Consider the following 15,831-nt stretch of genomic DNA (forward strand, 5'->3'; position numbering starts at 1 on the left):
TTGTGGTCATGGGAAATTCCTTGCCTGTGAACTCCAACGGTCTTCAGTTTTTACCTAGCGTGAGAAGAGCCAGTGTACATAACTTAATGGGATGAGTCACATCAACACACAAATCCAGCCTGTATGTGAAACGCAAAAGCAGTAAGAGTGATGGGTGAATTTACAGCTTCAGGAAACGTCTACGTGCTTTTGCTTTGAGTGAGCATCAGAGCAAACGTGTTATGTAAATACACGCAGTTGCACAACTCGCTCCTCAGTGTTACTGATCTCACATCCATTTGTGTGTTCGGAGTGGCGGAACAGCTCTCCTTAAAAACAAGCCTGTCGGTGCTCTAAAAGCAGAGATCTGTGGGTGATCTGGGCTGTGGTAAAGGGAACACTGCAGCCCGTTTACACTGACTTCTCAAGTTTCATTTCACGGACAAAATATGCTGGGTCAAACCAGAAAGCACGTTCATTTCCAGCACTGTTTCCCTGCCAAACGAATTTTCTTTTTGCTGATGCAAACAGTCTTGAGGTCAACGCTCTCGTGCTTTCTTTCTTTCTGGGTCAATAGGATTTTATTCTGAGCATTTGCTCCTGCTGCTAAAGGAATAACACAAGCAGAGATTTCAGATACCTGCCCTGGCAGCTGGAGAGTGCCCAAAGGTCCTACAGAAAAGAAATGCAAGCTCAGGGCCAGGTTTGGTGCCAGGCTTCCCTGGAGTGGGGCAGACATGTAGTCTACATCTGCTTTACAGGAGCCATGCTTACCTCCAAGGCCAAGCTGTTTGCAGTCACTCCTGCAGGCATCACCTAAAATAATTTCTGACACCTGAAATAATTAATTCTCGGAACCCACCTTCTATGTATAACACGTTCAGTTGGAAAAAAATATTGCAGGCATGAAACAGGTGAGTGAGTGATTGAAAGATGGGAAAATGAGAAAGAAAGGACTAAATTTTTAGGCTAAGGAAAAAAATGTGCATGTTCTTGGTTTCACATCCGTTATCAGAAGTGGAAGAAGTTTCTTCTGCATTATTATTATTCTCCTTTGAAGTAATTTTTAATATAATGTGTGACTAAGACTGTAAGTCCTAGTATTCCACTCCGCAGCTGAACTGAAATAAGGTTTCAATTTCTAAGTTTCTGACTGCACCAGGATGGATTTTTCCATTAGAAGCTTATGGACACAGAATTAAGAGAGGTCGTTTGTTCTGAGACTGTAGTGTAATTCACACTTACGAACTTGCCATTGAGCTTCTGGGAAGCCCAAGACACTTCAAATGTTTGAAAAAGTTTTATGAAAAGGTTTGAAACCTTTGAAAAGGTTTTTTTATGACAGATGTGATTTTAGCAGAGGGACTCCTGCCCTAGCAGTCTGCTCCAGAATGAGAAAATGTATACTGGTTCCTACAGCTGTGTAAGGTCCAGCAGTGTTGGCTCACGAGAATTTAGGCATATCGAGACACTTGTCACTCCCCCCATATACAGACCAGACACCAAGCTTTTGATGCCTCTAACATTTTACTCTAAGATCTCTTGGTCGTAGCTGACTTTTAGCCTTATTGACCATACAGTAATGGGAGAAAACTTTTTTTTTTTCCTATTTTAAAAATACACACTTTCCGTCAGAATGATGCCTTTGCATTTTGAAGTACCTGCAAATGACAGGCGGCTCCTGGTTTTCAGCAAACAGAAGCAACAGGCTGGCAGCTATTTGATCTGAAGAGGTTTGGAGGAACTTCCCTCCTCGATCTGTTTTTTAAGAAATCTGAGGTTAAAGGCAGCAAAGACAGCACTCACACCCATACTGTAATTCGCTGCAGTAACTCTTTAAGAGAACGGCACAAAACATGTGGCAGAGTGCTGATACCAAAATGTATCTGTAGGAATAGAAATGGATTGATGTGTTGTCCCCACACACTGTACTGCTCAAAAAAGTTTAGTTTTAACATCTCAATTAGAAAGAAAGACTAGCAAGCAAAACCTTGAATTTCCTGCTTGTGAGCTGTCCCACATCTCTTCACAATAAAAGCGAAAATATAATGCAAATTATCAAAATAAACTGTCTGAAAACAGTAGGTGCCAAATATAGTTAAGTTTTATTTTTTGTTGTCTGATAACATTGTGATAACATAAAGCATGTATAAAGTATGATAAAACACTTCTACAAAACAGAGTAGGTCCATAGTATAAAATAAAAAATACAAATATTATGGCAACAAAGGAAAAAAATATTTAAAAGACAATATTACAATAACAGTACCAGTTTCTTCGTGTATTCCAAAATTTACTGAAAGTGTTTAAATTATGCAGCATTAAGAGAAGTTGCTTTTATTTTCTCTCCTGATTTTAAACACGCAGTAACTCAGAGATAAAACCTATTAATCAACACAGAAGATGCTATTAATCATGTAACGTCGCATGTATATTTAAGGAGGGATGGTACAGTGGCTGTTAAAAGAAATGTATTATAATTACTTCCCTTCCCGTGTGCTTACAGTTTTTAGCCATTTAAAATAGCTCAGTAATTCAGGATAAAAAGAACAGCCACTGAATTAGCAATAAACTGATAAACGAGCAGTTACTGTAACAATTGTTTGTCAGAAAACTATCAAACAAAAGATAAGCTACGCTTCAAAAACTCTCTGCGCAGAGTGATGGCATTCATCATGGCTACAATCTTAGCATTTGCTGGGATCCCAACAGCCTTATCAGAAAGAGAGAGGGTGAAACTGGAACCCTATTAACATCAACAGAAATCTTGAGACCAAAATTCCACTTGCAGTTCTTGAAGGGAAACACATGTGCCTTCTGACCATGATACTGCAAATAATCCTACTTAAAGCGTGCTTTGTTTTCACCATGATGACATTCCTAGCAAAAGGAGTGCTTTTCTTCTCCATCTGCTGTGGAGTGCTGGACAAGTAACCCACAGGGTGGCTGGGGATATGTTTTTCCCCTCTCACCTCTGCAAACACCTTTGTGCGCTCTTTTGCATTAATTCTCACAGACAGCAATCTCACCTTGACTTAAATTATTCAGCCCCTGCCATTTTCTTCAAACTCCAGAGAAAAGCAGCTAAGAAAGAGCTGCTGGGACTGCCAGGTATATTTGCTGAGAGTTAATCCCACAAACTTCAAAAAAAAAATTAAACGAGGCAGCCAAGTGCCCAAAAACCGTGTGACTCCTGCATCTTGCACACAGTGCAAGGCCACCAGTGACCTCGTCCGTTCCTCTTGCTCTCTCCCACGTTACACACTTGCCAATTACATTATTTCAAAGGATGCTGGAAGTTTTTGGAGGTGCATCTGCATTTTTCTATGCATTTACAGAGTTATCTCAACACTTGTTGAGATGGTACTAAAATCGTCTACATTTATGGACAGCCCTTTATTATTCAGCGTCCTAAAAATATATTTTTAAAAATAGCCTTTAACACATGAACTACTTCACATTCTTACCTAGGAACGTTTTACCTATCCCCAGTAATCATAGCTACAGTCCCTTTGCAGAAATGTGATGCTTTTAATGGCGATCAAATGCAAAATCACTTTTAATTTGTCCATAGAACTTCTGGTCAGAAATACACGAACTAACAATAATTTAACACACAGGTGCTACTAGCTCAGGAATTCAAGCAATATAATTTTGTGGAACAAAAGAGAAAAACAAAATATACAAGGTTGGATTTTTTGCTGAGTGGAATCATACGTTCTTAAAGAGTAGTAAAGTGGACTTCAGTTTTTGTGAAAATGTTTGAGATAAAAAGATGGAAGAGCAGATCCTTCTTAGAATCAGTTACAAAAGCCCTAGTAGCATTAATAACCAGCTGAGGACCCCACTTAAAACACCAAAGATGTATAAACCCAATTTCTTTGATACCTGTTTGTTATCAACAGTTTGTTGTTTTTTTGGGGGGTGGGGCTGAGACATCACTTATGCAAGAGAATTGAAATCTGAAATGCAGCTTGGTGATGGAGTTTTGGTAAGGCCAATGTAGCCAATGGTTATAGTGAGCAAAACGCCTTCCAGAATAAGAAACCAACCTTAACAGAGCTAGTAAGCAATCAAGCGACTTAATGTACTAGGGAGCTGCAGTTGCCTAGGAGGAGTTAGCAAGTATTGGCTTTTCAAACCAAAGTCAGAGGAAATCTCACTGATACAAAGCAGAGGGGAATCTGGGCCCAAGCCCAGGTCTTGTTGGCCCCAGCCCAAGCATATTGTCTCTGTTATTGAAGTTTAATTCTACTGTGTTTCCAATTCCATCTTGCATTTCAAGACATGCCCAGTTCACATCAACTAAAAATCAGACAACTGCCCCACTACGAGAAACCACTGTTTACAATTTTTTGAGAAAAAAGAATGATGGTGAACCCAATGACCATAGTAAAAATAAACTAATTCCATGTTTTTTAAAATAAAGCTATCAGCATACTGAAATGTTTTCAATGTTTTTAGTTTAAAAAAAAGAAGTACAAAATTATATTGAAACTTGAAAATTCACAAGAAAATATTTTCAGGAGTTTTGCACAGCCCTGTTCAGGAGCAGTGATGCTCTGATAATGTCTTTTTAACTCCAGTTATAAAGATAGAACCAGCTTCTTTAAGGAGTGGGACCTGTGACACATCCTCTACGAATGGTTGTTGTTAAGATTATTCTTATTGAAGAATCTCCTTGCTTCAACACTGCTGAGAGACACAGAGCAGCGAGATGGATTCTCTTTTCTGTACTCGATGCTTTCCATCATAGCCTGCTTGATCACCTGGAAAACAGTGAACCACAAGTCATTCAGGGAAACAGCTAACATTTTAACAATTTATTAACTGATAGGAAAGACTCCTTCAGATGTTAACAACTGTTGCTCCTGCTTTTATCACTGCTCCATCATTGAACAAAGTGATCACTGAGTATTATTATGAGTACTATTTTCTTGATTGTATAAAACAATTATTTTAGTGTAGTTAGTATATGAAGATATGACAGAATACCACCAACGTCAAAGAAGTCACGCAACAATATACACCATTTAAACCAAGTCCCAGTGCAATTCTGGAAGGTAAGTCAAACACTGAGAAAATCTGTATTTAAATGATATAGATGATAATTATCATCTTGAGAAAGATTAAATCTTCCCTTTTGCTTCTTTTGTCCTGAAGTAACAAGATTTGTTCACTATATTGAAAAAAAATATAATTTCTTTATCTGGGATGATCATTTACGTATGGCAAGTCACAGAATCACAGAATCCCAGGTTGGAAGGGACCTCAGGGATCATCTAGTCCAACCTTTCCAGGAAGAGCACAGTCTAGACAAGACGGCCCAGCACCCTGTCCAGCTGAATCTTGAAAATGTCCAACGTGGCCGAGTCAACCACTTCCCTGGGGAGATTATTCCAATGGTTGACTGTCCTCACGGTGAAAAATTTCCCTCTCGTGTCCAGTCGGAATCTCCCCAAGAGCAACTTGTGTCCATTCCCCCTTGTCCTCTCCATGGGACTCCTTGTGAAAAGGGAGTCTCCATCTTCTTTGTAGCTGCCCCTTAAGTACTGGTACATGGGGATGAGATCCCCTCTGAGCCTCCTTTTCTCAAGGCTGAACAAACCCAGTTCTCCCAGCTTATCCTCGTATGGCAGGCTTCCCAGTCCTTTGATCAACATGGTCTCATGATACAGCTAGTACTAATTAAAAATATTTATTACTGAGTTAGTTGACAAAGACATCTCCAGAGATCTTTACAAGAATTTTCCATTTTCCGTTATTTCCAGTTGGAAGATCTGCATATAGAACTGAGTATAAAATCCTGAACACAACATCTACATCCTGTGTGGACACCTTTGCTCCATTATCCTGCAGGACTTTTAATGGTAAACTGACAAAAAACCCACAGGAACTAAATTTAAAAGAATATGAACTTACCTAGGGCGTACCCCAGCCCTCATTAAAACAAAGCAGATTTTTGCCACCAACTATAATGAGCTTTGATCCAGTCACGATTTTGGGAATACAGGAAGCACTTTGTATGTCATAACAATCAGGCAAACACTGAAGTAAACCCCTGTACCTTCTGTATCATCTACTAACTCACATAATCTACTTTCCCTTCAAAAACCCAGCCCCTTCCACACAGCAGACATACATCTATGTTATTGAGGGTGTTGAACTCCATCAGATCATGAAGCCTCTTGAAAGCCTCATTGGAATACTGGAAGTTGAAGGTAGAGAACGGTGTGTTTGGATCATCAAAAATATCAAAGTCTGCCAAATCCTTCTCTTCCTGTGTTTCTCTTGGAATACCTGCATACAGAACAAATACAAAAATATAATCTAAATATTAGGTCTGAGGACTTACCACCTATTTTTAATGGCTCTTTTGAAATCCCTAACTACTACAGATAGACTTAAGAGTTATTTCAGAGACAAAACATTTCTAGTATATAATCACCATGTCTTTACAAAGCTTCAAAGGAACACCTAGGTTTAGCATCGGAAACTGCGTGCTCACCTGGAGCTTTGTACTTCCGGAAGTTGATGTTGGCCAAAACAAAATGGATTATAGTTGGGCAGTCTTTCTCTGAAGAGGTATCCTTTGGTTTGAAAACATAGCACTCCTTCATGCCCTCTCGATCAAATACATTTGGGTCTATTTTTGGGAAAGGAAGCTTATTCATTTTGGCCCATTTTTCAGCAAGCAAAATTTCCTGAAAAGATAACACAGACTCAGGTGCATATAAGCACCCACTGCAAAGTGAGTGAGATTTTGTACAGAGAGACACAAGTCAAATTGTTTACTAGAAGCAGTTTTATTCATGCATACTTCTTTAGGGCAGAAGGACTGATCAAGTCAATCTTTGTATAGATGAACATGTATGGCAAACTGAGCACCTAATTCAGCCTGTGCAATCTTCACCTGCGATGATTCACAGGATGGAAAGAGCTGGTCTGTCATGTAAATCTTTGGATGAATTTACAGACCTGACAGCTAGAAAAAACATCCATAATTTTACTTGCAACCTGAGTATCAGTGCTGTGGAAACCAATGAGAGTTAATAAACACCAATCCACGCATTGTTATGTTCAGAGTCACATCATAACACAGACCAGCATTTTGAAAGCATGTTAAATGAAGAAGTAAGTCTGGAAAACAGACTTTTTTTCCTCGTGACAACTCAGTAAACAAAATAATCTGTAAGTAATGACTCAAAAGCATGTAATGAGGGTGTGTGAGAGGGAGGAGAGGGAAGGTCAACATCTTTAATCTGGGTTTTGAATGAAATAGGACCCTTCTTTGGGCAACTGTTTTGGATACGCAAGAAATTAAAAGATAGTGGGTATAAAATGATAAAACAAGACTACAGTCACTGACTTCAGCTGGTTGATTTCCCTGTGTGTTGGAGTAATAAAAGTACACTAGAGCGCTACTGCAGATACAGGCCAACTCTTGAATTGGCATTTACTCTTTGTAATGCAAGCAGAACCAATGGGATTGCGCAGCCAGTATACCAAACTGGTTTCTGTCCTTTAGGCCATTAGCATATAGCCTCTGCTTGTGGACTATACCTGTGTATTAGCTGGAGGTATGTCACTCTTTTTATTATACACATATTTGCGCTTTGGAAATACTGAACCATTCCCTTCAATGGTGGCTTCATGAAAACCTAAGGCACCATTTAATTTTTCCACCATTTTTTCTTGAGTAAAAGGATTTTGCCTTTTTGAAATTAGTGTTTACAAAGAAACCTTCAGGATACCACTTGACTTCCAATCAATCTCTCCATGTTATGTTACGTTCCCCAAATGGCATAGAAAATTGCAGCTGACGAAGACAGAAGGCACAGTGCGTAGGCTGAGAGTAACAGAGATGGCTATACACAGCCTTTTGCACAGACTCGATGTGCAGAACACAACATAGCTGGAGGAAAAAGATATTTCAGAGGAGATGGCAATGCTGCATCAGCAAGTTTAGCTGACAAGGAAAATACGCAGTCATGACAAAAGAAGTCTAATTGTTAAACAAATAGAAAATCAAAGGAAGAAACAGACTGTGGGTGCGATTCAGTCAATTAAGGAAAAATGAAGGATCTCAGCACTAGTACGAGTCTTCTCAGTGCTCTACTCTTCTAGGTAGTCCCCAAGAGACCTAGAGATCACAGAAATTACTCCTTTTTGTTCTCCTGAAGCTTGGGGTTTTCTGCATTTGACAACACTGATCTAGAGTTCATTTTGCTACTGCTTTTATTTTCTAATTTTTTGGGGGGGTTTTGTCCCTGATAGCATGAGGAAGGAAAAAAAATACTGTTGTTCTAATTGAAATTTCTCTGTAAAGCAACAAAGAATGCCAACTGATTCTCAAACAGGCAAGTTTTCTTGGTTTCCTTAAAAATTATGTTTTAAAATCCACATGGGTTTCAAACAAATATTGCCTCTTTTTTGAGTACCTCACAATAGTCTCATAAGCGCTGCTGTTTCTGTGTTAGCTACCAAAATGAGCATCATTAAATTTTTGTGATCAGTTGGAGCTGCCTGGATGCACAGATTGTACAGGTCATCCAGAATGACAGCTGTGCTTTCCACGTGTGCTGGATTTTTCTGTGGTTGCTTTGCTCTTGCCTGAATGGATTTAGGAATCCTACTTACACAAGTACTGGGATGATGTGAGATGTGTAGTGGGATGATGAGAGATCCTAGTGAGATGTAAATGAACAGTTAGCCCTGCTTCCAAAACGTTATATATTTAGCAATACCAGAGTGACTGAGACATATTTCTGCAAGATGATGACAGAAAAACATCCATTTACATCACAGCACCACAGAGGGGAACCGCTGTACAGAGCTAGAGCACTAGCACAATGGTAAGTGACTTATTTAATTGTTTAATACTACATAAAATAAAATTCTGCAATTCAGTGTGAAGGCAAAACTTCCATAAAAACAACAGAGCTACCTCTTCAAACAAATTATATTAGCCTTCTTTGTGTCAGTTGTCCTACGTGACTCATGTAAACAGGAACTGAGGCAGAATGCAATATTCTGCCTTAATGTGGAAACAAATTGCTCCAGTGCTGTCGATACAACACCACTAAGGCCTTCTGGAACCATGAAATGTGCAACCAACCCGACTGGAAGAATGCAACTGAGTCAACTTAAATTTATGAACACAAAGAAAGGAACAGCTTATCTTACTTACTTTGAAAGGAGGACTGGAATCACTTGGCCTTGCTGAAAAATCAAAAGAGATGATGAGATCAACACCTCTTTGAGGTCTTAAGATAAGTGGGTATGGTAAGTTAAAGGTAAGCCCACTGTCCACTATATGAATCTTTTTGCTCTTCACATCTAGTGGCTCATATATCCTCTCAAACTCATCAGGATCTGCACAGAACAAATAAAAACAAAACAAACCAGAAACACACAAGTTAAGAACTGAAATTGTGATGGGCTTTCAAGCATTTCCCCAAGTACTGAACATTCCACAGTATTCAAAATGTACAGTATCCCAGCTAACCATACCATGAACTCATGTGTAACCTTAACTCTCATTTTAACAGCTGATGAATGAGGGGAAATAATCAGAGCTGGAGGGGACCTCAGGAGGTCAAGTACACAAACACCACGTCCCAAGGCAGAAGCAGGGGCAGCTCAAGGCAAAACTGAAGGGCACAAATGCCCAGATTTGACCCTACTCTTCCCAGCTTTACCCCTTCATCCCTAACAACCCATACACAAAGGAAAGTGTTTATGGGACATTAAGGGACAGATTCCTAACATACATCCCCTCAGTGTCCTACAACCCCTGCCCAAACCTCTTCCCTAAGATTCCCTCCCAGACCCCCTATCCTTCCCAGCTCCTCTTTCCCAAATAACTGAAATTTGCCTAATGGCCTTGGTGTGGCTCTTGACTGATGCTTGTCTATGTCTGTTCCTGTCCATTAAGATTAGGACTACCAAGTCAAATGACTTGTTTTTCAACCTACATCAAATCTCATGACCTTATACTCACTACTATACTAGGAACAAAAGAAACAGTAATCCATATCCGTATCTGAAACTTAAGCAATGGGCAGAATTACATGTAAGCCACTTACTGCTGCTACTGTCATGGTATAATATAAAATAATTTCCTAAGATCTCTAATGACCAAACTGAGGGCTGAAGAAGATCATGTTTCCCTTTTAGCCCCAATATGCCCTGGGAGCAGCTCAGGAAAGAACAAGCAACTTTTCCTGTGTGTCTTTGTACTCACCCAAGTCTCTGGATACTACTAAATGATCCCTGCAGTACTTAAAACTTTTGTCCTGACAGTCTTTTCTTGCTCTAAATCTTGAAAATATTTCCAGTGCTTGTTCTTGCCTTTTGACTAAAAACTAATGCTCATATCTGTAGAGGGCAGTGTAATATAAGGAATGCTGAACAGAATAATATAATTATTTCTTAAACTTCCTAGCACCCACTTCTTGGTGATGGAGGTAATCTGAAAAAAAGATATTTTAATGTGAAGAAAATCCATCAGAAATAATTCAAACTCGCATTCCTATCATTTCAGGCTTCATGAGAAAAAATTATTGCTATGAGCAGCAATAAAATCTCAGAACAGTATTCTTTTTATTTCTACTACTATTATTATTATTATTATTAATAATAATAATAATAATAATATTTTAGGACACCTTGCTAAGAAATGAGGTACCACTTTCCTAATATTTGCCTTGATTTGTAAGGGAGAAAACACTTTCAAATCATTGCCTATTGTGCTAAACGGCTAAGTGTGTTTATAGACCTATTTTAGAGCCAGACACATTTCATAACCATGAATTAGCATGCATCGATAAAAAGAAATTACTGTTTATCAAATTCATCGTAACTAAAAAAATACTGGTAAAAAATACACTTACTACAGATCCTTTTAGCACAAGTAAACCAGTTTTGTTTTCCCCTTCCTTTTTTAAAGACAATATTTCAAACATAATTTAACCCTTGTTCTCAACAGAATTTTTAAAAATTGCAGAAACATTTTTTGTTCAAGTTTTGTATTATCTTTTTTTACAAAATTTGAATCTGAAAGTCAACAGTGTTCCTTTAAACAAGACTAGTACCACCTATAATAATGTTTGTGACAGGAATGTTACTACATACACAAATGTCCTACCCAAAAGGCATTGAAGAACAAGATGGTTCCTACTGCTTACAGCCTTCATGACTCTGGCATCAAATTTTTCATAATAGATTAACGATACTTTAAGTGATAAAACATCATAATGCCATCAATAAATTTATAATGACCACATAGATGGTTTTTATTTGTCATGGTCTTCTGTGATTACAGGAGAAATTAAACTTAAAGGTTTTTCTTTTATTATAATTCATTTTAGAAACACATTTCTAATCTTTGAACTGAGAAGAAAAGTTCCAAAATGCAACTTGTGTCCGTGTTATGGGGTCAAAAAGCAAAAAGCAATGAAGATAATCCAGTGTTATTTTAACGACATGTCTTTAAAGGCAGACTCAGCATGCAATTTGATTTGATTTACACAGGATCTGGAGCCAGAGGCCAGAAGCAGCACACAATACCCCAGTGAGACAAGGCAAGCAGGCAGACTGAACTGTGGCTCAGGACACTGCAGGCGAGACTGCAATTGTTCCTGGGAGAGGTATAATGTACAGTAAATATCCCTGATGCTAAAAGAAGTGCCACCTACTCTATAACCTGTGCTGTAGTTATTCCGAAGGGCTGGATAAGAAACCTTTTTACTTTTTATACTTTACAACACAAGAATCCAGGACAATCATTCTATATATGCACCCCTGGTAAGTCAACCCATCATTATTCTTCAAACAGTATGGACTGAATGGAGCATTTATGCTCTGAGAGCCTGGGACATTAATTTTCAGCCCATGCGGACTGCTTTTATGAAAGGTGCATCCATATTATGAGAAGCTTTCAGTCCCAGCTCCCCACTCCCAGCTGGGAGAAGCACAAGATGTTTTACAGTATAGCTCTGTGTTAAACCAGCACAGCATGCCTATCTGATTTGCAGTAAGCGGATACACAAATGGATATTAAGAATTGTTTGGGAATAAAAAAGACAGCATGTTCTAGAGACCAAACTTTGTCACAGATGGCAGCTCCAATGGAATTCTGGGAGATGAAAAGGGTATTTGCTACTGACGTGAGTTTACTATAACACAGTTTCCATAACTATTGAAATAAGGAAGCAGAGATGATGAGTTATTTTTTCCGTATTGTTATTCACTTGGCATTTTCTCAAGTGATTTTTGTGTGTTGTAATATCAAGGCACAGAAGCAGAACAACTCTGAGTTCACAATGAAATCATTCAAGGGGTGTAAAGTTTTAAAGCATATTTGAGATCAATTAAGAAAATGCTCAGCATAAACAGAATCCATAGCAAAGCGAAGCCAATAATTTCATTTTCAGATCAACTAGCTGGGATCTCTGCTGTAGGCACTGCAGAACCTAAATTCAATCCTCAGTAATGACTGTTAACATTGGCTTAGGTCTGTGACAGTTCATCCTCTGCAGTGCAACTCAGTGGGTCTACAGAAGGTCTGAGATAATTGGAGATGTAAAGTATTATTTATATCCTTTTTGATTTATTTGTTTCTCCTTCGGAGTGGCTGGCAATAAAGAAAAAGCAATTCAGACTTCTCTCTCTACTCAAGCTGATAGGTAAACTGCTAATGGTAGGAATAAATATGAAAAGCTTAAATGCTTCCAGAGCCTTGCTAATATATAATATTTGAAATTTACACCAAAGTTTCCTTTCTATATACTCCTCTGAGTTCTTAGGCTCTTACATATATTAGCAAAATTCACAGCATTAAAATCTGGATACACTTAATCACACTACCAAATTATTACATTTTATATTAACTACTCAAATTTCAAGGGTTTTTTAACTATTCTTGACCAAAATATTGCAACTACTCATACAGTTGTTAGATTTGGGTCATTAGTTCAGTTTATGAGTGTGGGCTTCATCTAAGACTAAAACAATCAGTTATTTCAAACTTTTCCCAGACATTTTACCCGAATAAATTTCTGGCACTCAAAAGTAACTGTCTCAGAGGTGCAGGCTCATTCTGTCAAACCAGCATTTAATTTCAATTGAAATTAAACCCCAGGAAGTTGATAATTGATTCTGAAGATTATCCACTTCTTAATTATGCAAAATTCTCATCAAGTGTCATTTTTTCCAACAACAAATTTACTACCCACTTTCCTGCCTCTTTTACAACTACTATAAATATTAAGATTACCCAGTTGTAAACACCTCTGAGATGATAAAAATATTTAGAAAGTGGAGTACAGATGGGAATTACGCTACAACCACTCAAAGGGATTTGTTACATTAAAAAATACACATTAGAACGCATCAGCTACTTAAGCTTTTAAACGACATCTGGTATTTATATTGCATAATGAGCAGCTAGGACAATCTGTTTCCTCTGAATAGAAAATAAGGGCTGAAATGACTACTGCTGTTAGGAGGGATGGCTGGCAATGCTGTGGCGCTACACAAGAACATGGGAGGAACACCATATTCAGAGACTTGTAGTTCCTCCGCTTGATACATGTCAGTAATAACCCACAATAATCCAGAAGCACTACAGTTTTTGTCACAGAAACTGTATATAGAGGTTCCACCAAGTATGCATCTTCACTCTGACCTAACTTTTCTATAAGGAAACTCACATCCTTAACTCAGTGCTCTGTTGCCTACAGAGGAAGTTAAAAAAAAGCACCAGCGTAAGAATACTAAGAAATTCATTGGCTCTCACTGAGAAGATTGTAATGAATAGTGTCTATAGCAAATCTTCAAAATACTAATTGAACATGATTCCTAACTCTCTGCAGCTACTGTCCCAGACACCATTTACTTCACAGAGTGGGGGAAGACACTGAAAGTCTTTTGCAAATTAACTTTTTTCTGAAATTCTTATTTTCCATCCACATTTCTGCTTCCAGCTTATGCCAACATGAAATGTGCATGCATCTACTCATCAGTCACATGTGAAATGTGAATGCAACTGACAGATCAGTTGCACTGGGAACAACATAGTGTCAGCCAAGCAAGGATCTACACATGAAGAAGTGTGTTGTCTCCACAGATTTTTCAGAGGAAGACAAAGACAGCAGAAGAGCTACAAAATTTTTGCAACAGGGAAGCCCTGTAGGAGGACAAGTAAAGGCTTTATTTCCACCAGAAGGCTTAGCACCATTAAGAGAAAAGGAACAACACAGAATACCCTTTGGGGAAATCCAAGCCCAGTGAGAAAGTGGCCTTAATGAAGGGCACCATACATAAAAGCAACCTGGTCACCTCTGCCAGCAATTCCTTCAAAACAAAGAGCCACTTCCCCTCCAAAAGGTACTGACTGTTCTGCACACTCTGCCAGGGGACATGGGAGGTAGGCAGCAGACAGAAGTCACTATGCGGTGCCCTCTGTGACACCCAGTCACCTCATAACCTCTGCTGCTGATCAATATTCACAACTGCTGCTACAGAAGTGTTTTCCTGCCTTCAGGTACCTGCTGTTGTAAGTCTCATAGTTAGATGTTACCACACTGAGAACTTCCCGGTTCTGGTTTTACTAATGAACATGCAGCAACTTAGGCTTTCTGCAAACTAACCTGCAACGGCTGCATCTAGTTCATCTTCCTCCACAGACTCCTGAGTAAGAAGGTCTGCCAGAGGAGAGAGCGGGTAACAGCTGTTGAGGTTCAATCCCAGCATGAAGTTGTGCACTTTCCCAGCACGCCCTTCCCTGGTGTTGAAAAGGGCACTATCACCCACCAAAGCCATCAGCATTCGCTGCACCCAGCTTTCTTGGCTGTTGTTCTGATATTCTTGATTTGCCTCAACATTTTCAGTGCCTGTAGAGGAAAATGAAAACAACCAATTGTGAGACACTTAACACATAAAGTATAAAACCAAGATTTCTGGGTCTCCTAAAATAAAGAACCTATTAAAATAAAAGGAGTGGGTCATAGCCTTATTTCAAGGAGCCAGGGACTGAGTGTTCAGAGGAATGGAGAAAAACCATCCTCTTACCTTCACAGGCCAGTGAAACTTCATCTGCAGTATAGTAGTATGGATGTGTCCATCAGGAAAATAGACTGGGAATGTGTTAGATGACCTGAGCTGGACTTAACTAGCCTGGACAGCAAAGGCAACGAAGATACAGCTTTATCGGTGCCAGCATCCAAACTGCAAACTCCTGGACTCCAGGAACAGACCTGAGTTTCAAGTTACAACCACCTCTCTAGCAGCCTGTTCCACTGCTCTGTCACCCTCACAGGAAAGAAGTTTTTTCTCATATTGTGGTGGAACTTCCTGTGTTCCAACTTGTGCCCATTGCCCCATGTCCTGTCATTGGGCACTACTGAAAAGAGCCTAGTCCTGTCGTCCTGACACCCACCCTTTAGATATTTATAGGTATTTATGAAATCCCCCCTCAGTCTTCTCTTCTCCAGAATGAACAAACCCAAGTCTCTCAGCCTTTCCCCATAAGGTTCCCGTCGGCCCAGCTCTCCAGCCTGTCCAGGTCTCACTGGATGGCAGCACAGCCTTCTGCTGTATCAGCCCCTCCTCCCAGCTTGGTGTCGTCAGCGAACTTGCTGAGGTTACACTCTGTCCCTTTGTGCAGGTCATTGATGAATATGTTGAACAGGACTGGACCCAGCACAGACCCCTGGGGAACACCACTAGTGGCATACCTCCAACCACACTCTGCTCCATTGATCATGACCCTCTGAGTTCTGTTGTTGAGCCAGGTCTCTATCTACCTCCCTGCCCACTCATCCAACCCACATGGTTAGGTACCTAAAG

The 15,831-nt window shown here is 39.4% G+C and overlaps 1 protein-coding gene across 2 annotated transcripts in view; it reads right to left on the minus strand.

Annotated features, from left to right (window-relative positions):
- Positions 1-2,065: 2,065 nt before the first annotated feature.
- Positions 2,066-15,831, minus strand: part of PLA2G4A (phospholipase A2 group IVA) — a 109,509-nt gene continuing 95,743 nt past the window's right edge. For both annotated transcript variants that reach the window (XM_064454358.1, XM_064454357.1), the window contains exons 15-19: positions 14,634-14,876; positions 9,170-9,354; positions 6,488-6,683; positions 6,122-6,279; positions 2,066-4,748 (exon numbers count right to left, since the gene is read on the minus strand). In XM_064454358.1, the coding sequence (XP_064310428.1) occupies positions 4,617-4,748; positions 6,122-6,279; positions 6,488-6,683; positions 9,170-9,354; positions 14,634-14,876 (914 nt within the window). In that variant the 3' untranslated portion in view covers positions 2,066-4,616. The remainder of the gene's footprint in view (positions 4,749-6,121; positions 6,280-6,487; positions 6,684-9,169; positions 9,355-14,633; positions 14,877-15,831) is intronic.

Source organism: Phalacrocorax carbo, chromosome 6, assembly GCF_963921805.1.
Source record: "Phalacrocorax carbo chromosome 6, bPhaCar2.1, whole genome shotgun sequence".
In the NCBI taxonomy this organism is placed as follows: domain Eukaryota; kingdom Metazoa; phylum Chordata; class Aves; order Suliformes; family Phalacrocoracidae; genus Phalacrocorax; species Phalacrocorax carbo.